A 23,488-nucleotide genomic window follows, 5' to 3' on the forward strand; every position below is an offset into this window, starting at 1 on the left:
ATTGCAAAAATCTTTGAAAATTGAAAGGAGTAATAGAAACACACAATGTAAACCATTTTAAGTAAGATACTAGATGTAAATAAATTTATGTAAAATTTCAAGTGGTCAATTTGTAAGTTAATTGACCCATAGCAATAATGCGTATATTTTTGTCAATTTTTTTTCTCTAAATTTTCTAGCATTTCAAACCTAATTGTGAGTGTGACAAAATTTGTCACTGACGAATTCTTTAGTAATTATTATCAAAGATACAGTTTGTATACGCGATCGATTCGGTGGCGTCTATAATATGGGCTTGACGATGATCAGTTGAAACGCTGAATGACTTCAAATTCCATGAAATGTATTCACGACAATTCATTCAAATTGTTTTTATCGAAATTGTAAACATTTTTCTACAAATAGTATTCCAATTTGAATAAATGTGGAACAAAACGATTGGAATCGATGGCCAGCGCCATCTATCGAAAGCACATGAAAGCAATTTTTGTGGTGATTGAATGAATAACATTCATTGAATATGTAAACACATGCTATTTTTCTGAATACTTTTTATTGTTAATATTTTTTGTCATAGTCTAAAAAAAGAAATTCATAAAATAAACAAAGACCATAATTTTAATGAAAATTCAAAAAGATAAAACAACCAAAACGAATTATCAATCAAAACGAAATGTGTACGTGCATGAAGTGATCCGATGGGATCAGTTTTGTGGAAAATGACATGACATACAACGAATACACGAATAAATCCGTCGTTGCCAACTTAATGTCAGTCTTTACGCCATTCACACTGGCATCGTACATAGTGCGGCGATTGCAGCAGCAATATCAATCGCATTTTTTCATTGTAAAATTGTAAGTGTTTCGAGTAAAAGTGTATTTATTCCATAAAACAAGTGGTAAATTATGTGAAAATGATGAAATTAGTGGATGAATCATGGAAATTAATGGAAATAATATCATTGATGGTCACGGAAAAGTGACAGTGTGGCACAATGCGGTTTATTGCTATAGTGCGTTGTTCACACACACTCACACACATACACGGGTGCTTACCGTCCGTGAAAGCTGCTACTACTAGTTCTGTGGCACACCTAACCTCAAATTCCACGTTTTCTATTCAATTTGTGCGAGAATAAAAAAAAAGTCTACCATAAATTCCACTTGATTGTCTACAATAAATTTGCTCGTTTTTAATTTTCCAGACACCACGTGAAAAGGAAAACTTAATAAAACAACAATGTCGCGTTTCTTTGCAACCGGTGGATCCGATAGTGAATCGGATACTGATTCAGAAAAGGAACAGATTGTGTCACGTCCAGCACCAGCTGCATTTACGGTAAATTTTCGCAATCAAACACACGCATTGCAATTTGCAATAAATTGTTAAACAATTTTTCGTTTTCGATTTTCAGTTCAGCGATGAAGAAGAAGAGGTGAAGCGTGTGGTTCGTTCAATGAAAGAGAAGCGTTATGAAGATTTGACGAACATAATCAAAAACATTCGAAACTATCGGAAAATCAAGGATATGTCAAATATACTGCAAAATTTCGAAGATTTAACGCGTGCCCATCAGAAAGCATTGCCGGTCATTTCGAAGGAAGAGAATGGAGTCACTCCACGTTTCTATGTACGTGCATTGGCCGAATTGGAAGACTTTATCAATGAAGTGTGGGAAGATCGTGAAGGGCGTAGAAATTTGTCGAAAAACAATTCTAAAGCGTTTGGTCCGTTGCGTCAAAAGTTCCGTAAGTACGTAAAAGATTTTGAAGCCGATTTGGCCAAATTCCGTGAATCACCGGACGATGAAGACGAACCAGAGGAGGAGAAGGTTGAAGAGGAAAGCGAAAGTTCGGAAGATGAACGAAAAGCACCAAAAGCCGTCTCTTTCAAGAAGGAAGAGAAAAAGGCACCGAAAGAAGCTGATGACTCAGACGATTCAAGCTTCTGGGGATCGGACAGCGAATCCGATTCGGATTCATCCGAAGAAGAAACGCAATACGTTAACATTCGCGAACGTTTCTTGAAGAAAACAACCGAAAAGGAAGACAAAGATGATGAGGAGAAAAAGAAGAAGAGGAAGGAAAAGGAAGTCAAACCACGCAAACAACACGAGGGCAGTGATGATGAAGGCGGTTGGGAAACAGTCACAAAAGGCTCTTCGACTACCGCCGAAAAGCCGAAAATGTTCGCCAAGGATGCCGAAATTGATGTACCATTGGTGCTCAACAAGCTCAATGAGGTTCGTTTTTTATCATCATTTTTCATTTATTTCTCAAAAAAATTTGGGCAATCTGGATATTTTTTGCATATCTCTCATGATTTTCATGAGTCAATTCAAATTTAAGTGTTTGGTGTTGAAAAAAAATTTGAAATCATTCCCTTTCTCCCTTCAGATCATGGCATCACGAGGCAAGAAACGTACCGATCGTCGTCAGCAAATCGATCTATTGTTCGAATTGAAACAAATTGCTCAGCTACACAATTTGGGCGATGCCATTGCATGTAAAATTCGTTTCAATATTGTGTCGGCCGTTTTCGATTACAATCCAAAAGTGAATGAACCGATGAAGTTGGAATACTGGAGCAAGTTGTTGGACGTTATGAACGACTTGGTGACACTTCTCCTGAGCTCGGAAGACATCACTTTATCGGAATCAATTAACGAAGAACAAGAAGAATACGAGAAGGCACCGTTCAAATTGCGTGGATGTGTTTTGACAGCTGTTGAGCGGCTTGATGATGAATTCACGAAGTTGCTGAAGGAATGTGACCCACATTCAAATGAATATGTCGATCGGTGAGTGTTGCACAAAGTCAGAGTTCTCTTAATCAGTGAATTATAATCACAAGAGTCGTGTTTTTCGTCTTTCTTCGGAAGAAAATGAATGCTTAACCTTGAGATGTGTACTTTTTGTACAGATTACAGTTTTGCTAGTTAGAAATAAATTGTTTTTAAATGATAGATATTTTTTGTTACACGAATTTTACAAAACATTTCATTTTCAATCGTATAAAACTGTTCACTAATCGCATCTCTTCTCCAGTTTAAAGGATGAAATACGTGTCACAACCGTTATTGAGCAGGTGTTGCAGTACATCGAGCGTGTTGGCGGTGAAACGGAGATTTGCCGTGTTTACTTGCGTAAAATCGATCATTTGTACTACAAATTCGATCCAAATGTATTGAAAAAGAAGAACAAGGAAATCGACGAAAACACCGTCACCAGTGTGAATGTCATGGAGAAATTGTGCCGTTACATCTATGCTAAAGATCAAACAGATCGTTTGCGTACAAGAGCCATCCTATCGCACATCTACCATCATGCATTGCACGATAACTGGTTCCAAGCGCGTGATTTACTTTTAATGAGTCACTTGCAAGAGAACATCCAACATTCGGATCCACCAACTCAGATTCTCTACAATCGTATGATGGCCAATTTGGGTTTGTGCGCTTTCCGTCAAGGTTCTGTCAAGGATGCCCATCAGTGTCTGGTCGATTTGATGATGACCGGAAAACCGAAGGAACTTTTGGCACAAGGTCTATTGCCACAACGTCAACATGAGCGTAGCCCCGAACAGGAGAAAGTCGAAAAACAACGTCAAATGCCCTTCCACATGCACATCAATTTGGAATTGTTGGAATGTGTCTACTTGGTATCGGCTATGCTTCTCGAAATTCCATACATGGCCGCTCATGAATTCGATGCCAGACGCCGTATGATCAGGTAAATTGATCTCTTTATCAACAAATGAAGTCTTCAATCCAAAATTAGGAACATTTCTAAGGGAACTCTTCCGATTTTGGTCACAGTGTTTAGCATTTGTTCGACATCATGCCATTTTCGAACATGAATTCGACCTACATTAATGCAAAAACTCGAGGAAGTATTGATTGAGATTTTATCATTGCTTTGCGATTGTTTTTCTACAATACGAAACCATCAAGTTCATCCAGTTTTTATATAAACAAAATTCAACTTCTTGAAATGTCACATCGAATTCTGTAGTTGAAATTGAATCTTTTACAATTTTGCTCCTAATTTCAATGTTTTTCGTCCTTTTCAGTAAAACATTCTATCAACAATTGCGATCATCGGAGCGTCAATCGTTGGTCGGACCACCCGAATCGATGCGAGAGCACGTTGTCGCTGCAGCAAAGGCAATGCGTTGCGGTAACTGGTCAGCCTGTGCTACATTTATCGTCAACAAAAAGATGAACACAAAAGTATGGGATCTGTTCTATGAAGCCGATCGTGTTCGTGACATGTTGACGAAATTTATCAAGGAAGAGTCATTGCGCACGTATTTGTTCACCTATTCGAATGTGTACTCATCGATTAGTATGCCAAGTTTGGCCGATATGTTTGATTTGGCCTTGCCGAAAGTGCATTCCGTCATTAGTAAGATGATCATTAACGAAGAATTGATGGCATCATTGGACGATCCAACCGATACGGTTGTCATGCACCGTTCGGAACCATCACGTCTGCAAGCACTCTCAATGCAACTGGTCGACAAAGTCACCAATCTGGTTGATGCCAACGAACGCATCTTCGAAGTTAAACAGGGCACAAACTTCTATCAACGTGGCAACCAAAATAAGAACTTCGTAAGTGTGGCTTTTTGTGTATTTTCTTCGCAAATAATGATGGAGGCTCTATCAAAAAGCGTCCTTTTTAGACGTTTTTTTTACATTTTCCCTTTTTTTAATTCTAAAACTACACGCTTTGTTCTTACTCCAAAATTATTTTACCTTTTATAATACTTTACTTTTATCCGTTCAAAAAAGCAATTTTTCCACCAATTCCTTTTTCGATACCATTTTTGGTTTCAACTCTTCAATTCCAATCGTATCAATCATTAAATGATGTTTCATTCAACATTTCAGAATTTCAACAAGCAACAACAGCGCGGAAATTATCGTAACCAGAACCAGGGTGGCTACAATCGTCGTAACCAAAACAATCATCAACAAGACAGAGGAGACTGGAATAATGCCGGCGGACATCGTAACCGCAACAATCGCAATCGCAATCAAAATAATCAATACAACAACCACCAGGAGGAAGAGTAAATCATCATCCATTCGAATTTCCATTTGTGGATTTGCGGCAAACAAAAGAACCCGGCGAACGAAATAAGGAATACCAAGCAACAAACAAACAACCAATCGGATAAAATTGATAAAAAAAATTCGGCTTTTTTTCGCGAACAGAGAGATCGTGTCATTTGTGCATTCGACTTCATATAAAATCATATTTAAAAACAAACTGTCTTTTTTTGTACATTTTATCAATATTATATAGTAAGCATGAATAGCACAAATGCAAGTAAATCAATTCCAATCATATTAATTTGTGTAGATCCCGGTTCAGATGTTATTGCATTAGACACTGAACCGGGGTCAATCAATCTAATAAAAAAAAAATTCATAAACTGTTTGAATATTTTTTGAAGAAAAAAAAACTTGAATTTTGTCCATTTCAAACCATTTCAGCATTCAATTTCCAATGTTACGACGAATAAAGAAGAGAATTGATTGCAAGAAAGAAAAAAAAGTCCATGAATATTTTTCGTCGTGTTTTTTATTGATCGATATATTTTGTATAATGCCATGTATTTATAGTGTTCCATAGAATTTGGAATTAAATGTTCCAAACAAATAAAATACACTCTTAAATGCTAATGGTGGAAAAAATAGATACAATTTGCCCCTCATTCGAAAGTTCAGTAACTTGTTCAGCCGGGTGTTCAATAGTATGAAGACGATTCTAGAGTATTCTCGGTTCGTGACAAAAAAGGAAGCATAACACGAAACAGAAATAAAAAGAAGTTCGTAGATTTGATAGGCTGATGATATATTTGAAGACAAGATATATCCCAAGTAATTTTGCATGTGTAATTTTTTCGTGTTTATTCGAGGCGATTTTTTTTTTAACGAAGCTGAATTGTACTTTGGAATATGTATGAAACATGAACCAAACAGTCAGGCAACTAACTGGCTTTGCAAATATTAGTTGGCACTACGTTTTCTGTTCAGTCAAATCAATCGGCTCTCATTCCAAAAATCAAATAAACTTCCGTTCTCTACCTGGTCCATATCTCTGGTTGCTTTTGACATTCCATAAATCGACTTTTTATTCTCTTTTGTTTTGTGTTTTCGAAACCGATTTTAATCACTCTCAAAGTTCATATACTTGTTTCTTTTTTTGCATTGGATCAACTAGGGTTCTGTTCTATTTGTAAGCATATAGTGAGACCAAATGATATGGAATCCGAAATAGGTGTACGCTACTGAATAACAATTTAGAATTGGAATTTCGATTCATTACTTTTCGGCACACAGAGTGTGTAAAGCGAAGTGTAACTTTTTGAATTTGCTTCAATCATTTTCTTTTCAAAGGATAGAGTTTTTAGGGGCTGTTTATTTTTCTACTACAGACTACGGTTGGTTAAGCTTACGTAATTTGTTTCTTTTTTTTTTCTTGAAGAGAGATAGAGAGAGTGAAGACAAGACTCACTTATTGTCATTTTGTTTATTGTTCCATCGGACTAGATGCTTGGTCGCTTTCGTTATTCAAACCATAGTCATATCTCATCGGATAGTAAATAAATGTGTGTGTAACATGATGCGATTTCTTTTTTTCATATAGGTATATACTGGTTAAAGTTTGCTTAAAATTGTACTTGTTATAGAGTTGAGCGGCTTGGAACAAAGCTACAAGTTTCTCAAGCAACACTGGTGTTTTTTTTTCACTACTTAAATGCGAAACTGCAAGCTAAGCTAAATAGGTTTATTTAATCATCCGGCGGCCGAGTTTCAAAATTAATGGCTTCGGAAACTTATTTTCTAACTGTGTGTTTTTTTTTCTTCTTCTTATTTGCTGAGTATCTTTGGTTAATTCTTAGTCTAAAACGAGCTGGTCATTAGCTCAACTCCATCATATGCTCGATCCGTTCCACTCATTTTTGGTTCCATATGATACATTCACAATTTACTCGTTCCATTGTGTGCTCTACTGCTGATGTGCCGTACGTGCTGATAATGTTTACAGCTTTTTGTACCAATATAGGTAGTGATAGTTATTTTCAACGATCATCTCATCCACTCCGACCTATATGAAAATTGAATATTTCGACCAGAATTAAAATTTTTGCAAAAAAAAAGTCAGTCTTCCTGGCAAGAAAGAATACAATAACACCAAACTTCTTACCGAGTTGATAAATTTATTCTCCGGCAGTTTATTTGGGTCTGGCATATCAGGCAGCTTGTACAGTAGCCAATAGTTGAATTTGGTGAGATCTTCGGTGTGTGCACCGATTGTATGAATATAATGGCCATTTGGCCATTCATGTGCTTCAAATGCGAAACGTGGATCGATATCAGCTGCTTGAACCATTGCTTGATAGAATGTTGTGTTTCGTGGTGATGTCATAGCCAATGAAACAGTATCAACTGGTGGTTTCAACGAAAACCAAATGGTATACTGCAGAAGGATGGGCAAAATCATGAAAAATGCCATACAATTCATCGTTCAAAAAAAAAAAACTGTTCAACAAAAGTTAAAAACTTACCGTGAACGAAACGGTTTGGATATTAATTTCCGGCACGCTAGGTGCTGATGGAGTCAATGGTACAGGCGAAGCCAGTTTTTGTTCGGTAACTTCTGCAAAAGACGTTCGAAAAAAAAAACATTTTAAAAAAATTCTGCGATTTGTCTGAAAAACAAAAATAATTCAACAGTGTCGCCACCTAGCAGTGAAAATAGCAAATTTGATCATTCCCCTCTGTTGTTTTGACACATGCGTATACACATCGGGCCGCATCTGTCAATCGCGCACATTGTTGGGCAAACGTGAATGTTAGTGTTATTTACATCAGTGCTGTGATAAATTTGTTGCATAAAGACTTGTAAAAAATGATGCGCCGTACGCCGCTCATAGTGATACTCGGTTCAACGGCAACCGGTAAAACGAAATTATCGATTGAATTGGCAAAACGGTTCAATGGCGAAATAATTAGTGCTGATTCAATGCAGATTTACAAAGGATTGGATATATCGACAGCTAAAGCAACACCGAAGGAACGTTCAAAGGCCGTGCATCACATGTTGGATGTGTGTGATATGAAAACCAAAACATTTACGGTGGTTGACTTTCGTGATGCGGCACTGCCAAAAATTGAACAATTGCTCAAGGATGACACAAAGCCAATAATTGTCGGTGGGACAACGTATTACATTGAAACATTGTTGTGGAACGTGTTGATTTCGTCAAAAGATCGGGCCGACAGTGAAGAGATAACGACATTGGGTGACACATACCGTTCAATGCCAGTTGAAGAAATCGTAAAAAGATTAAAAATTGACGATTTAAATTATGACAATCCATTGGCATTCCATAACGTTCTATCAAAATTGGATCCAGTAACTGCTCAAAGTTTGCATCCGAATAACGTTCGTAAAGTTCGTCGAGCTCTAGAGGTGTATATTGAGACCGGTCGACCGATGAGTGAAATTTTGGCTGAGCAAAAATCTCAAAAAGGCAGTAGCTACTTGGGTGGACCAATGCGTTTCGAACATGTTATTCTACTTTGGATAAAATCGGATCAAGAAAAACTGAATGCCCGCATCGACCGACGCATTGATAGTATGGTTAACGAAGGGATGTTATTCGAAGTTCGCGAATGTTATAATTTATTGAAAAATGATGGTATCGATCCGACCCGTGGAATCATGCAGGCAATTGGTTTCAAAGAATTCTTACCATACCTAGAAAAATACACCGACCAAACTTTTGATACGGAAATCACGGAATTCATTCGTGAGCACGGTGGTTTGACTGGACAAAAAAAGTTCATAATCAAGAATCGAATCACGGATGCCCTTAAGCTGCTGGAAGATTGTTTGGATGAATTGCGATTACAAACAAAGCGTTACAGTAAGCGTCAACTCAAATGGATACGAAATCGTTTGGTATCGACAAAGGGACGTTATGTACCGCCCGTTTATGAACTGGATAGTACGGATGCCGAAACCAATTGGCATACGAATGTTTTTAGTAAAGCCGAGAATATCATTCAATCATACATTGACAATGTTGAAGCGAATGTGAGACCAGCAGAGAAAAAAGAGCATCCGGCTGCCCATTTGAATATGCATGTCACGCATTTTTGCGATGTTTGCAACAGACGTTTCGTTGGTGACTTAGACTATAACATTCATCTGAGTTCGGCAACACATTGGAAAGCAATGGAAAAACAGCGTAAGCTAGCGTCAGCTGCTGCTGCTGCTGCTACTGCAGCCAACAAACTTAGTAAACGTTCCATTTTCACACAAATCATTCAAAGCATATGGGATTATTGTAACCGGACGAGAATTAGAATGGTTTCGTTCTTTTGGAAATAGGCGTTTAACAGAGCGATTTAAGCGATTATTTTCTACCAAAGTGTTGAATTTGTAGTCATTTTTCGATTCGAATAAAGAAAAGACAAAACTGAAATCTTTTTTTCTTCTTTTTTTCTCTCTCTCTCGGGCAAAAGTTAATGTTGTATTTCCTACTTACCATGACGATAGCTGCTTGTGTCACTCAAAATGTTATTGTTACATTCGAGCATACGAACGGCGCTAAGTCCTTTTCGTCCCAATGCAAGTATGATATGAGCTGTCAGACCGATTCCCATGTTGGCATCTTGCCCATCGGCAAGCGGCTCTTCGCTCCAACTTCCGTCTTCGTGTTGACGATCTAAAATCCATTTGGATGCGGCCGCTCGGCTCCATGCTGCGTTCGGTATTACATTCAAATTTTCTAGCGCTTGCATTGAAAGTGCTGTGCTACGTAACGAGCCAACATTCCCTTGTGTCGTTTGAAGCAATGCCAGCCGAAGAGATGATTTACGTAGGAAATGCTCCAAGTGACGATTGTGATGGTCATTCATTACACAGCGCAGTGCCAATATGGCAAATGCCGTCGTTTCTGTACATATATCATTGAGCCGGAAGGAAAATCATGCGTTGAACTTAGTATGCTTGCTCTTTTTTTTTACTTTCTCTTAGTGACAGAGGAAAAAAACTTTTTTTTTTGATTTATTCTTTGACTTACCAATATTCTGATTACTCTCCAGGGCAATGTCGATCAATTGACGAATTTGGCGTTTACGAACATGTTCCCCCAAGCTGCACACAGCCAATGTGGAGATTGCAAATATTTGATCATCATTGGATTCATGATGTTGAAGCATTGTCAAAAGGTCATGTTGATGCATGAAATGCTTTGGATCTTTGCATAGAGCGCCTGTGGAAATGGAAAATTCGGGCAAATGTATACCATAATCGGTTTTGATTGAATTATACCACGTTGTGGATAGCAACGCGAGGCGGAGGGTTTTGGATTGGAATAAGGTAGGGGGAGATAATAATCACCTAGGGCTAATGTATAACGAGCTAATTCGGCAACATCAAAGCTTCTTGGCATTACAGCATGATGATGATGATCGATTAGCGATAAAATCTCAATGGACATTTGCTTAATCGACAGCTGGTCTTCCAAATTTTGAATGATTTGAATGTGAGCATCGGTTGATTCAGCAAAATCTCGTTCACCCGACAACTGTAGTATTTATGTGCGTGTTTATTGTAAATGAACGATGACGACGACGGTGTGATGGTGACGAAATGATTCACATGGAAATATAATTAGGTTCATTTTGTGGTGAATGTGCTAAATACACTGTGATGAATAATTAATTTTGTAAACAAACCTCTTTCGCCAAGATAACCATGTGCGTATCATTTCCCCATCCAAAATCAGCGGACCGTTTTTCGCCTAACCAATCCAATGCACGAGTGATGGCTTCACTTTCACGTTGATTCGGTCCTTTCGTGCCAATATAAACATGTTCATCGAATGGATTTTCTATTTCGATTACCGTCAACGGTGATTCGTCTGATGGGAATTCGGGCGATTGCATTGATACCGAATTGGATGAGGTGCTTTCTAATGTATTATACGAAACGGAACCAGGTTCAGTTGAACCCATAAAATTGATACGGGCTGTTTTTTGACTTGAACTAGGCCATGTGGATGGTGTACGCGAAAATTCAGAATTTGTTCCTGCAGAAGAGAATATAAAAATAGTAAACAGTAGAATTGTAATTACGGAATTAAGAAGAAAATCACGGGAAAAATGAGTGTAATTATGAAGCGGAACCAAAAATTACCAGTTGAATTGAGTTGAAATATTGGATTTGCTGTGGCCACGGCTGCAGTGACTGGTGATGTTGAAACCAGAGATATCGCATGCGTTCCACTAATTATTGTTATTGCAAGCGCCCACAGGGTGATGTTGTGCCAAAGTTTTGCGTGCTTGTTCATTTTGCTATTATATTCCATTGTTGTTGTTGTCCTCGTTGTTGTTGTTGCTACTCCTTTCGTTGGGTGCTTTTGTTGTCCTCGTCGCCGCTGTCTTAATTGTCGTCCACCGGAACAGGCACTGATGTTGTCCTTAACAACGATATAGAAAAAAAAGAACAAACAAACCGTCAACACCATTGCAAAAAAAGGGGGTTTGAAGTATAACGAGTGGGAGAAAAAAAACGCAACTACTGCAATACGGTCAATTATTATACTAATTATACGGTGGCGTTGAACTCACGAGAAATGAAAACAATGAAACGATGGAAATGACTTCAAATCCCTGGATTATTTCCATTTTATAACACAAAAGGGCTATAGAAATGAGAAAAGTCGAGATGAAAATAAAAGACGAGGCTAAATCCACCCCATTCAGCCGTGATTTTATTATTATCAAATCATTTCCAGTGGCTTCTTCTCGACATCCCTCTACCCTCCCTTCTACCCCGGAACTCCGTCGTCCGTCACACCAAACCAAATGAACATAAAATCGAATGGGCGGCTTGTTTGCTTGGCTTGCATTTAATCTTTTAATAGGAAGGAAACGGTGCTCTCACATTCTCTTTGGAAATGGAATTGCATTCGGAAAGGCGCACGGAGTTTGAAACATAATTTGAAAATTAATTGGGCGTAATAGACATCGATATTTCAGTTCAATGGCTTCGAAAAGGAGATACCAAACTGATTTATTTTCTCTTCCTTTTCTTATCCACACTCACACACATACACACACACACGCACACAAGCATATCTATAATCTATTGTGGGTTTTGCTTGCTTGCGTGCACTGTCGTTCGTCCAGTTTGAAGACGAGAGAGAGAGAAAGAATTGCTTGTAAAAGAGCACACGTATACACTCGTACATATATAACACAATTATGGGTGCTAATGAAAGTTTTCTGTGCATAAAATTATTTACATGAACGCAAAATGCTCATCCAAATGCAAATGATGCGAATTAGCCGGAGTGCTTACCATTTTGCTTCAATGGTTAGCAACAAGAAGAAGGACTCTCACATCGAATTAAAAATAGAACCACACATAAATCCGATTTTCCAATTCAATTCGCATATCGTCGTATTTATCGCCTTCTGTTGATTCACTACCGAAATCAAATCATTTTACTCTATTAATAAAAGTGACGGTGTTGTTGTGGAGAGAGTGCCTTAAGTAGCTAGGGAGATATGTAAATTTCTAATTAAATCGACCGTTTTGTGTACATGTTTTGTTCAACATCCAAATTGTGTGCGAGCACGTGATGTTTTAATTTCTGCTGAGTTTGCTATATTTAAACGATTTCTTATAAGAACAGCAAGGCGCTACACAGATAACATCAACCATTTTTTTTATGTGTGAACTTGAGTGTGTGTGTGCCTCGAAAGCATGAATTATCATGCATTTGATTTGCGTCAGCTCTCATATTTTCAGAGGAAAAAAATGAAGCTAATTTGAATCAATAACACGGTTTAGTTACTCTAATCGCGCAAAAAATGCGCATCACTTTTTTGCTTCAGAACTGTTTTCTTCTTCACTTTGATTCTGTATAAGTGAATAAAGAAATTTAGATGATAAGCTAGAAAATGATAATTTTCAAATAAAAAAATAGAAACAAATATTTTGCTCTTGATTTCTGTATTTATTTTAATTTATTAAACATCTTATCTGCTACGGTTAAAATAACCGTAATTAATCTCTTCTAATAAAATACGCAATAATCTCTATTTTACAAAACTAATATCAGTAAAAAACCGTAAAAAATATAAATTAGTGTCCAGCTCGAAACGATTAAATGAAACGTTTCTTCCTTTTTTCGAAAGCCAAAAAGAGACATTAAGAAATGCGTTGAGGTTTGATTAAATTTGTTAGATAACAACTCAATCTCCTTTTGCGCCGCCGGCATCCGAGGCAACAGCAACAGCAGCAGCATCGACTCAACCCCTCATTAAAACTTCTCAACGATATGAATGTAAAAGGCTGGATTGGAATTCTCATTGAGCTGTTTGAAGTCACCGCAAATTTGGTGGCGCATTCGGGTCCCAAAGCTATGTCGTAGCATTTGGCTAAAAACATTTAGCTTGTGCGGATAGTATGATAACCGAAACTCATTATTTTCATTGTTCATATTAATGATATAATCTAAAGTAATTAACGCGGGTTTGCCGCCAACATAGAGAACAGACGTTTTTATATCTGTCATGTGCTCGCTCTGTGCAGGAAAACGAAAATCGAAATAAATGGTAAAATGTTATATTCATTGACCTTTTTTTTTCGTTCACACCGTCACCGTCATCATGTTACGACGAGTGAGAGAGTAAAACACTTGAAAAATTGCGCTGTAATTTTTTTTATGTTTGGCAATAATCACCGACAATAAATCACACGCACAATTTTCTGGCGTCATTTCATATACGGTGTTATATGACTTACGTTATAATAAATGCTTTTAGCTGGCGTTGATCCGGTATCCATGATATTATCATAATTTCGATGATCGATCAACAAAAGGCCACCAGGTCGAACGCATCGCTCGAAATTTGCAATGGCCAACTTTTGTTCGCGTTGATCACCGTAATTGTCAAGCATGTGTGCAAATGAATTGCCCAAACAGATGACCGCATCGAAACCATCACCAATTAAATGTTCAATATCGTCGTACAGTGTGAGCCAATTGGCTTCCTCGATTACTGAACGAAAAGGGAAAGAGACACAGAGTGAATGAGTGAGTGAGGGTGAGAAAGTGGAATGAGTAGACCAAGCCAACGAATAATTAATTCGAATGGCTATGAAAATGTGGTCGTGAAAATGTTATGTGTATACGATGTGCCTTACTCCAATTATCAAAGCCGGGCTCTTTGCGACGATTCCAGCGCTCTTTCAGTGCATACTTGAGCATCTTATCGGATGCATCGACCGAAACCACATCAAAACCCTCCTCCACCAACATTGCCGAATCGATTCTAATCGGAGAGAAAAGTAAGAGAGGAATTTTCGAGTAATTTAACTTGATGCAACTTTATGGCTTTATTACTGTCGGTTCTGGGCGCTCTCTATCTCTCTCTCTCTTCTCGCCCAAGCATCCAAACATTTTGATGCGGTTACGCCAAAAACGAACCAAACAATTTGAAATTAATAAACCGAAAGCATTTTATGCAAAGCCTTTTCCTCTCCGTCTCGTCCTTTGCGAAACGAAAGGTTTTTGTCGAAAAGTAATTTTCGGTATTTTGAACTGTGATTTACCCAGTGCCACAGGCCACATCAAGTATTCGACGGCTGCCTTTGCTTCGCAATAATTCCAACAAGAAATTCTTATAGTTGTCCGTGCGAGAACTTTTATCACCGATGAACACCTCCCAAACGCTGGCAGCTCGCCCGTCCGCATATTGATCCACACCGCCATCACGCACCATTCCATCACCGCCTGATATACCGTCAAAACGTGATTGCATTATACTGTCAGCCACCATCACGCCGTCTCTATTTCTCGTACGTTGTCGTTTCTCTTATGACACTTTATCCAAGAAATATTTCAAGCCAAAACCAAATTTGTTTTTGCTTCTTTTTTTCCCGATATTTTTCTTCGTCTTATTCCGTCGTTCACAAACAACTACTTCTAATCCCCGTGTTCCTTGTGATATGATATAACTTTATTAACTTTATTTCATTCGACTTGTAATGCACGAGCTGTTTGAAAATTTGTGAGGGAAAAGAGTTCGCGAAAATATGATGATACGAGCACCCTGACTTATTTCACTTTACTGAATAGTCGGTCTTTCGCGGAATCTCCTTAAATATTATTCACAAACGACGACGACGCCTCACATATTATGTTTGTTTTCTTTCGTGATATATAATAATAATGAAATAACGAAATGTTGTCATAACGAAGAAATGACATAGCGATTTGGCACATTTGCTCTCTTTTCTCCTTCCCTTTTCCTCACACCAACACGGCCATACTATCGCTAGCACACGAATAGTCACGCCGATTCATTTTTTTGTGTGGTTGTTGTCTCGCTCTCGGTTGATTCGACCTTTTCGTCGTTTTTGGCTCCGTTATTCCTGTTGTTGTTTTGGATTAAATATATTGAAAATACGTTTGTAATCATAAGCTTTTGCCTGTAGAAAAACAAAAAAATATTTCTGATTTGGCCGATAACGTCCGCTATGATGACAGTCACACTCTCAATATAATCACGTTCACAATATACTCTCTTTTTCCCCCCGTCCAGTGCCAAAATATAGCCTGTGTGCGTGCTTCAGATTCACGTTTTTTTCTTTCCGGCTTGTAAGTTATTTGGCAAAGTGCGTACGACGAAATCATTCATAAAATTACATTATGACTGTTATTTTTTTCAGCTTTCATGTGTCTTCTTTTTTTTGCTCACTCGATGCTGGGATTTTCTTAAAGCGCTTGTAGATAAAGGGCTTTCGACTAATTGATCGATTAAATTTCATTTTGTATTGCATGGAATTTTTACGTTTAAAAACAAAAAAAAACATTTTTGGTGGTTTTCCCAATTTCGGTACAAAATTGATGAAAAATAAAAGCTCAATCAATAAATTATGAAAATTCCATTGAAAGTAAATAAAAACAATGAAGTGCACCAGAGGAAAAAACCGTTCCACGTTGCACAAAAAGCTCAAAAATAAAATCAACCCTAAATCCCTATTTCATCGAAGCGATAATTCAAAACACCCGAGCGTCATCTGTATAGCCACTTGTTTTTTTTTTGTTTGTTATGGTTTTGCACACATTTTTGTTATGGCTTTTTTTCACTCTCTCTCTCCCACTTTCTCTCTCACTCTCCTCCTGCACTCTCGTTCTCTTCCTTTCTCTTTTTTTCTCTTTATGAATGATGAAACTTTTTGCTGCGTTGTACAGTTTTTTTTCCGGTCGTCGATTGAAAATAGTTTGTTGTTTTTTTTTCTCGTCCGTAATCTAAACGCAACCCCTTGAAGTCACGAATGGGTGTTGAATGGGAAATAACCATTAAAGCACACACACACACACACACACAAAAAAACTGCTGATATCGTGGGAAAATATTTTTTTCTGCTGCCACGATGCAGTCGCACTCAATCTTGTCTGGTGAGAAATTGCTTAGGAGAGAGAGAGAGAGAGAGAGAAAGAGAAAAAAAAGGGCAAATGAATCTCATTAATTTGTATAAATCTGACATTCAAAGCATTCTTGTGGTTCAATGCAGAAAAAAAGGCGACATTCAACATTCGAATGAATTTGAAATCATCACGTCGCATCATCATTGTCGTCGAGTTCATGTGCTGAAAATTGCGTCTGTTGAAATGCTGATAAAGGATTATCCGTCGCAAATTGCCGCACCAATTAATGCCCCGTTATCATTTTATATGGCATTCAAGTGGATAGTTCCGTCCTAAATTTTTTTTGCGTACACTGCCCGATATATTGTCTGTTATGATTTTGTCATTTAAGTCTCTGTTATCAGTTTGTTTTGCTTTTTTTCAATTGTTTTTATTTTCTGCTGCTTCTTTTCTTCCACTTTTCTTGTGATTGAATTGATTTTTGAATGAAATAATTGAATGAGTTACTAAAAATAGATTTGAAGGCATGTTGAACCATTTCGTTACGAAATTTTCGTAGTATACGATCTGGCGCTCGAGACACAATTAGCAACGCAGTCGACTCGAGTGGATATGTATATGGTACTCGATATACCATTCATTGAAAAGTAATGCCAAAAAAAGACTCGAAGCATGAACAGAAAAAAAAAAATAACGCACAATAACATCCACAAATCATTATGAGTTTTCAAAAAGAAATGACAAACTCCCCAGAAATTTTTTTAGTCAACAACGCGCAATTATTTGTTTTTCGAGAAAAAAAAATCATATCAATTGCGATTTTTTTTCCACATGAAGTGTTTGTTCTGCGAACCAAAGCGTATTTATCACTATTTCTCGTTGATTGTCGACCTCTTATCGCGCTCCGTAATAGGAAAAACATCACGCAAAATGAACGACGCAAAGACATCTTGAGCGAAAAAAATATAAATTTTCGAAAAACTTGTTATCAGCGCGTAAATTTTTGAATTATTACTTGTTCATTGCTGTTTACCAATAACATTTAGAATTTATATAGCCATTGGCTATTAGCCAACCCAAATGTGCGTGAAATGAATGGCAAAGATAGGAACGCTTTTGGTTTCTTCATATACCACTTATTCATCATTACGACAAGGAAGATTAACCCGCTAATGCATTAATTTTTCCCAGGGATAGGAGTACTGGTACTTGGTTGATTTTTGGCCATAGATATTTAAAAAAAATATTCATAATCCTGGATTCCTCATGGTTTAGTCAGGAAATGCGATTGACATAAATCAGAGAACAATCAAATCCATTGTTTAAAAGTGTCAAAAATGTGTCTAATTTGAATTTTGAATAATTTGTATTGTCAAATTTTTGTTTCTGCACACATTTTTGTTTATAACTTTACAATCACACTACATAGACAAATATTGCCAAAGACAAAAATAAAGAAAAAACATTGACGAATAAAAATTTACTTTGAAGCAATGTGATCCGTTCTACAGGCGTTCAAATGTTGCCCGTCTAGAGGCGGTTGTATGCATTAGAGGGTTAAATGAGCCGAAAACACTCTCGGAAATGATTAAGGTGACGAACAAGGAAAAAAAAACAAACGAAATGAACATGAAATGAATGTTCTACATCCAAGAAGAATGTGTAAGCCAAAAAGAAATAGTTTGTAATTTGTTTAATGTGAGTTCTGTTCATCAGATGCAAAACTTTGCAACAAACAAACTTATCAAGCCTAATGAATGTTTCGTTTCTCGGTAAAATTCAATAGGTCAAAGTGTAATTTCATTCGAATGCGAAATGGTAAACTTGTAAGTTTGATTGAAATCGATTCGAAAAATTGGTGCAAAATATACGAGGAATATATATTTCCTTGATTGCCTTTTATGTGCGACAATTTACATTTACTGTTCACAATTTTCACGCAAACCTCTTGAATTTCATGCAAACAAAAGTCACGCGATTTACTCTTCGGTACAATCTCGAATCGAAAGTTTAGCGAACCAGAAAAAAAAGTGCCAGCTGCGATTTTGGCTTGAACAAAATCGTGTGCCAACAAAGGAATCGTGCAAAGAATAAACTCACTGGACCATGACTCGGTGTTTGTTTTAGCGATTAGAGTGATGTAAATATTGATTTTGTAAAAGAGTTTTAAAGTCTATGTGTGTCCCTGACGATGCTGACGATGTTAGAGTCGTCGCTGGATACTGAAGTCGCTTGAATCATAATCATCTTTCCCATTTTCAAGTCTCCGAAAAATATCTCCACTTATTTTGAATGTGCTTTTCTTTTTTATTCGCCTCATTCTACGAAACGACGCTGGGAAATGGGCAACTTTATGCGAAAAAATATCACAAGTCAAAAGTTTGCGAAACCGATTTGAATTTATAGACTTCGCTTCAGCGGGAAGAAAAAGTTGAAGGCGTTTGTTTTCTCTCTTTCGTTTTTTCTTTCATTCTACAAAGCTGCCTCAACATTGTTACGAAACGAGCTTCTTAAAAAAAAAAAGAAACGAGCGTAACAAAATCAGTATTGAAAAAAAATCCAGCGTTTCGTTTTTCGTCGCTCATTCTACCACTCAAGCGACACATTATCGATTTCCGTTTTTGATACGTAAATTATCTGGTGAATTAAATACAAAGTGTGGCAAAGACATCGTACGTTTTCTTACTCCTTTTTCTTTTCGCCGCAACTGCTACTGCTGTTGCTGGTGGGTTATTGTTCCAAGATTTGGAACAAAAAAATTACTCCACTTACTACAACCATTTTTCCCATTTAATGGCGAAACAAGACGATGAAGAGAGAGCTAAAAAACATGCCAGACAGCAATTGCGCGTCGACAAAATTGTGTGACGTTTTAAAACCAACGCTGCCAATTGGGAAGTGTTCAACTAATGTCCGTTTCAATTTAAATCCAAGCGATTTTTCTCTATACGTGGGAAAAAACGAGTGATTTTAAAAGCATGTCATGCATTCATAACACCACAAGTGGAAAAAAAAAATACACAGAGAATGAATGAGAACGAAAAAATGGGGTCTGTCAATTTTCGTTTCATTGCAGGCAACGTGACATGAAACAAAGCGAACCGCATCGAGGCAACGGGCGAAAGCGAATAGTAGTCAAGCCAATAGTAAAATAAATGTAAGTGACAAGACATGATTCCATGACCAAAACTGTCAATTCCAAGTGAAAGGCGAAGGCAAACGGGCTTGTTCACCACACGAGAGAGAAATGGAGAAAACCACAAAATGTGTAAAATTGCTCTTGATGGAGATCACCACGGAAAAGTGCGAATGAAGTTTTTTTTTAAGCTTTCCTTTCTAAATAACATGAACGGTTAGCCCATTCGGTTTGGATCGTAGCAATGAGAAACTCAGAGTCAACGCGCCAGCAACAATAGCAGCAGCAACACCACCATCATTGGCCCAACGACAAAAGAACGTTAATTTTTTTTTTCGTTTCTGAAGAGCTTCGTACTAATTTTCGCCAGAAAATTTTTCCAGAAAAGTCGGAGCAGGGAGCAGCGTGCGATAGAGAGGATATTTTAATTAAAATTTGTAGGTTGCGCCACAATGAATGTGTGATGGACGTGTAGAATTTCTGGAAAATCACAACTTAATTAAAACTACTTACAATGTTGTGTAATGTGCTTGTTTGTTTCAGCTTGCATTGCAAACATCATCCACACACTCACACATACGCATGCTGTGTGCTCTCTGTCTCTGTGGCTCTGGCTCTCCCTTCGATCCATACGAATTTATTACGTGCAAGAAATTAAAAATCATTTTTCGGGGTGGTTGTATAAGTCGACAAAGTGTGGGCTGTTCGAGCAAACAGGCGAACGAAACCGACGAATGAATGAGCGAGCAAAGACAAGCAAATAGGCGAGCAAAAGTTAAAACCCGTCAAGTCAAGCAAGCATGCAAGCCCAGTGTATCGACCAGATTGCGAATACCAACGGGTTGTGTACAGTGTATGCGGTTTGGCAATAGAAATTCCATCGGGCTACATGCATGATGCTTAAGCGTTTGCTTTCTGTCGCAAATTTTAGAATTTATTGTTTTACAACCAAAAGGCGCTTTTATTTTTGCCATTGCATCTCAACTAGTACAATGTAAATTTAGCCTGAGATTGGTAGGAGGAGGAGGAGACCCGCGTGTAGTTTACAATGAAAACATTTCATTTCGCTCCATTTTTTTTCCTTCATATAAACATACACGTCAAGCAACATTTTTGCCATGGCAAAGTGGCGTTGGCGCACCAAAATCGCGTAGAAACAATGTCATTTCGGTGAACATGATTTTCAAAATCGGTTTGTGCTTTGTGTATACGCGCCCTTTTCCTTATCTACGGCCTCCTAAATGTTACAAATGTTCACAAGAAACTGAAAATTGTGCCATTCCATGCCGCGCCGTGCATTCGAAGGAAAATGAATTTATGGCGAAAATCGGATTTATTTTAATGTGTTCTCGTCGTTCTCTAAATGAAACGCCGTTAGTGTGTTGAACGACACTAAATGCGTATGTTCCGTATTGTTTTTAATTCATATTTCCTCATTGTATCGAAATCATATTTCCTCGACTTGACGAACATCGACTGTGTGGAAAATGGACTATGAATGTGTGTGTGTGTTTATGTACGCGCGCTAGTGAGTTGTATGTGCAGTTTCTTCTGTTCAACAAAATTAAATCAACCTTAATCAAATGGTGTCAACAGTGACACTTCGTACATTCTCATTCTCATTCTCAGTCCCCATGAAATATTCATATCATGTTAAAAACCATAGTCGACTCTTCTTCTTGAGTGTGAATTCTATTAAATTGTTATCGAATAACGTCACGAATAACGCGGTCGCTGCGGCTGCTGCTGCCTGCTCGGCACCAATTTCAAAAACTCCTTTGTATTCCGAATGGTAAAATTAAAATTCGTTTTTATTGCTTTTGCAGGCATAATTTTCAAGAGAGAAAATTGTGGAATTTTTCGTGCATGTTTAATGAGATTTTAATGAATAAAATGGAACGCGTTAAGAGGCGGAGAGTGTGTGAGAGAGAGAGAGAGAGAGAGAGAGAGAAATAGAGAGAGGGAGGAGGAAAACAACGAGGCTTTTCAACTAAAGCGAACATATTTATATCCACTATGCCCATTTTAAAATCAATGACAAAGTAAGTGAACCGTAAATAGAGTGAAGTGTGTGTTTTTTTAGCACAAAAAAGGCCCTTCACATTTTGAATAATCATCCGTGCGCGCTCTGTTTCTGTTTCTCTCTGTCTTTCTCTTTCTCGTTTTCTGTCTCTCTCCACCCCGAAAATAGGCAGTAAAATTTATTGATCATTTCATTGTCGCAGAATCGATGTTATTTTCTCGTTTAATGAACAGCATATGGTGTGTCTGAGTGTGTGTATTGCGAAAAATTGGGTGCTTAGAAACAGCTGATATTTGTCAATGTCATGTGATGTCCTCTTTTATTTCGTGTCGTTTCATCGTTTTCGATTTCTTATTAAGTTTATGATGCCAAAATACAAATACATACAAAAAACATATAAAATATATAGCAAATTTACCTGTTTATTGATTTTGAAATGGCTGCAAACTTTTTCACGTGCAAACAATGGAGAAACAAATACACACGTAGAAGAAAAAAAATTGTAATTACACAAGAAGAACAAAAGTATACAGGCTTATATAAAAGGTAGAACCACTAATGTTGAATACAACAACTTACACAAAACGAGCGAAAGAAAACACTAACAACCCAAACCACTCGTCGGTCGACTCGTTTATTTTCCAATGAATTACACAGGACAGGATTCTACTTTGACGTGGAAAAAAGTTTTCTCATGCCTTTTCCACAGCGATTTTGTGAGTGTTATGCATGTGAATCCAAGTCTGTTTACACTTTTCTTCTCTGTCTGCAAACTGAAAGTCGACAAGTTTTCAAGTTGAAAAACACAACATCTACACATCGACACCGATGTGAGTGTGAGAGAGAGATTGAGAGCCACGGAATAGCAACTGTGATTGAGAGCGAAAATAATTATTTACTAAGTATTCACTTGGCGATTGGAGCACTTCATTTAGATTTTGAATAAATAATTGTGCCGTTTTCAAATTTCGGCTCTATTTGTTTGCAAAGACACACACTCGCACGTAGATAGACTCGAAATATACAGTCAATTTTACGTAATGAGCTTCACTTGCATAACGTTTTCTGGATTTGTGTTTTATTTTTCCTCTATGCTGTATCGGTGTCGTCGAACTCGTCGATATTCTTTGTAAATATTGTGTTCGTCACTTCGAAAAAAAGACGTTGTTTATGTGTATTCTCTATGGTGGAAACGCGTTCAATTCTCGGCAAATTGGTACCACTTTCGCCAAATCAATAGACCAAAATTTTCAAACAACAACACACACTGGGTTCGTGTGTCTTGTTCGCTGAGTGTGAAGTGAAACGCACGCTAGAACTCAGTAAAGAACTAATAAAATATCGAAACGGCGCCCGGTATGGTGAACGTTATGTATGTATTGTTCAATGAGAAGCCAACCATCGACTGAATATTCACAGTTGTTCATCCAACCAATCATCCATCCAAGCATCGAGCGTGTTTCTATCCAGTATTCCAATGTGCAATTTTGGATGCGCCACGATGACGTCGTCGGTCTCTTCGCTTACAGCAGCAGCAGCAACAACAACAACAAAAACCGAACCATAACAATGCCGTTGTCGACATCGACAATGTTGTCTTTTGTGTTCTTTCTATGCTCCACACACAGTCGCTTGTTAATGATGAACGTGCATGCACAGCAGTGGCAACGGCAACGGCGGCGCCGATAACAACGACAGAGGCGGCACGGTGGTAACAGTAACAGCAACCGTACAGCACACAACGGCTCCAACTCGTTCGTGCGCATGATGACACAAAATTCGAATGAAAAACGGCATTGTATGAGATGGGGAAAAGCGGAATTGCGCTTGAAAACTTTACTGTGTGTCA

General features: G+C 37.7%; 4 protein-coding genes across 4 annotated transcripts; 2 read left to right on the top strand and 2 right to left on the bottom strand.

The window, feature by feature from the left end:
- The first annotated feature begins 757 nt into the window (after nucleotides 1-757).
- LOC129579582 (eukaryotic translation initiation factor 3 subunit C) lies at nucleotides 758-5,280 on the top strand. The gene is made up of 7 exons (XM_055469733.1): nucleotides 758-858; nucleotides 1,209-1,342; nucleotides 1,419-2,246; nucleotides 2,401-2,804; nucleotides 3,052-3,735; nucleotides 4,076-4,619; nucleotides 4,899-5,280. Exons 2-7 carry the CDS (start codon nucleotides 1,244-1,246, stop codon nucleotides 5,082-5,084), a joined length of 2,745 nt encoding a protein of 914 aa, XP_055325708.1. The 5' UTR covers nucleotides 758-858; nucleotides 1,209-1,243; the 3' UTR covers nucleotides 5,085-5,280.
- A 297-nt stretch (nucleotides 5,281-5,577) lies between these two features.
- On the bottom strand, nucleotides 5,578-23,028 carry LOC129579583 (uncharacterized protein CG3556). Its single transcript, XM_055469734.1, has 11 exons — nucleotides 22,700-23,028; nucleotides 22,219-22,412; nucleotides 22,058-22,086; nucleotides 11,230-11,512; nucleotides 10,770-11,122; nucleotides 10,432-10,618; nucleotides 10,112-10,303; nucleotides 9,575-9,985; nucleotides 7,586-7,677; nucleotides 7,225-7,497; nucleotides 5,578-7,125 (listed from the first exon to the last, which is right to left on the bottom strand). The coding sequence occupies exons 4-11, from the start codon at nucleotides 11,399-11,401 to the stop codon at nucleotides 7,060-7,062; spliced, it is 1,746 nt and encodes a 581-aa protein (XP_055325709.1). The 5' UTR covers nucleotides 11,402-11,512; nucleotides 22,058-22,086; nucleotides 22,219-22,412; nucleotides 22,700-23,028; the 3' UTR covers nucleotides 5,578-7,059.
- On the top strand, nucleotides 7,841-9,511 carry LOC129579584 (tRNA dimethylallyltransferase). Its single transcript, XM_055469737.1, has one exon. The coding sequence runs from the start codon at nucleotides 7,930-7,932 to the stop codon at nucleotides 9,415-9,417; it is 1,488 nt and encodes a 495-aa protein (XP_055325712.1). The 5' UTR covers nucleotides 7,841-7,929; the 3' UTR covers nucleotides 9,418-9,511.
- LOC129579585 (glycine N-methyltransferase) lies at nucleotides 13,037-15,474 on the bottom strand. The gene is made up of 4 exons (XM_055469738.1): nucleotides 14,659-15,474; nucleotides 14,251-14,378; nucleotides 13,849-14,105; nucleotides 13,037-13,627 (listed from the first exon to the last, which is right to left on the bottom strand). The coding sequence occupies exons 1-4, from the start codon at nucleotides 14,883-14,885 to the stop codon at nucleotides 13,364-13,366; spliced, it is 876 nt and encodes a 291-aa protein (XP_055325713.1). The 5' UTR covers nucleotides 14,886-15,474; the 3' UTR covers nucleotides 13,037-13,363.
- Nucleotides 23,029-23,488: the final 460 nt, after the last annotated feature.

This window comes from Sitodiplosis mosellana, unplaced genomic scaffold (genome assembly GCF_009176505.1).
Source record: "Sitodiplosis mosellana isolate CC-2019 unplaced genomic scaffold, AAFC_SMos_1.0 Smas_scaffold_6257, whole genome shotgun sequence".
Classification (NCBI taxonomy): domain Eukaryota; kingdom Metazoa; phylum Arthropoda; class Insecta; order Diptera; family Cecidomyiidae; genus Sitodiplosis; species Sitodiplosis mosellana.